Below are 314 nucleotides of genomic sequence, written 5' to 3' on the forward strand. Positions count from 1 at the left end.
ACGCGGGTGCGAGCGCGCAGGAGGTGCTGGAGGAGGCCAGCGCCCGGCTCCAGGGCACCTTCCGCTTCCACACCACCACCATCCAGGTGGAAAGTTACTCCGAGGAGATGCGGGACTGCCGGGAGTGCCAGCCCCCCCGGGACTGAGCTTCTCCCCAAGCAACACCCTCGTGTCCTGCGGGGAGGGGGGAGAAACACTTTTCATGCATGGAAAATAAAGCGCAGCAAAGGGCTGGGTGTGTGCAAGCAGGGGAATGTTGGGTCTGGCAGCGCCGGGGGGTTATCTCGGTGTCTGCTACAAGCAGAGGCGGGAAG

At 64.0% G+C, this 314-nt stretch overlaps 1 protein-coding gene across 1 annotated transcript in view; it reads left to right on the forward strand.

Moving 5' to 3' along the window:
- LOC104270984 (zinc transporter 2-like) overlaps nucleotides 1-146 on the forward strand; it is an 886-nt gene extending 740 nt beyond the window's left edge. The window contains 1 exon segment of the mRNA XM_009865517.1: nucleotides 6-146. Within this exon segment, the coding sequence (XP_009863819.1) occupies nucleotides 6-146 (141 nt within the window).
- The last annotated feature ends 168 nt before the right edge of the window (nucleotides 147-314 follow it).

This window comes from Apaloderma vittatum, unplaced genomic scaffold (assembly GCF_000703405.1).
Source record: "Apaloderma vittatum isolate BGI_N311 unplaced genomic scaffold, ASM70340v1 scaffold27842, whole genome shotgun sequence".
NCBI lineage: Eukaryota > Metazoa > Chordata > Aves > Trogoniformes > Trogonidae > Apaloderma > Apaloderma vittatum.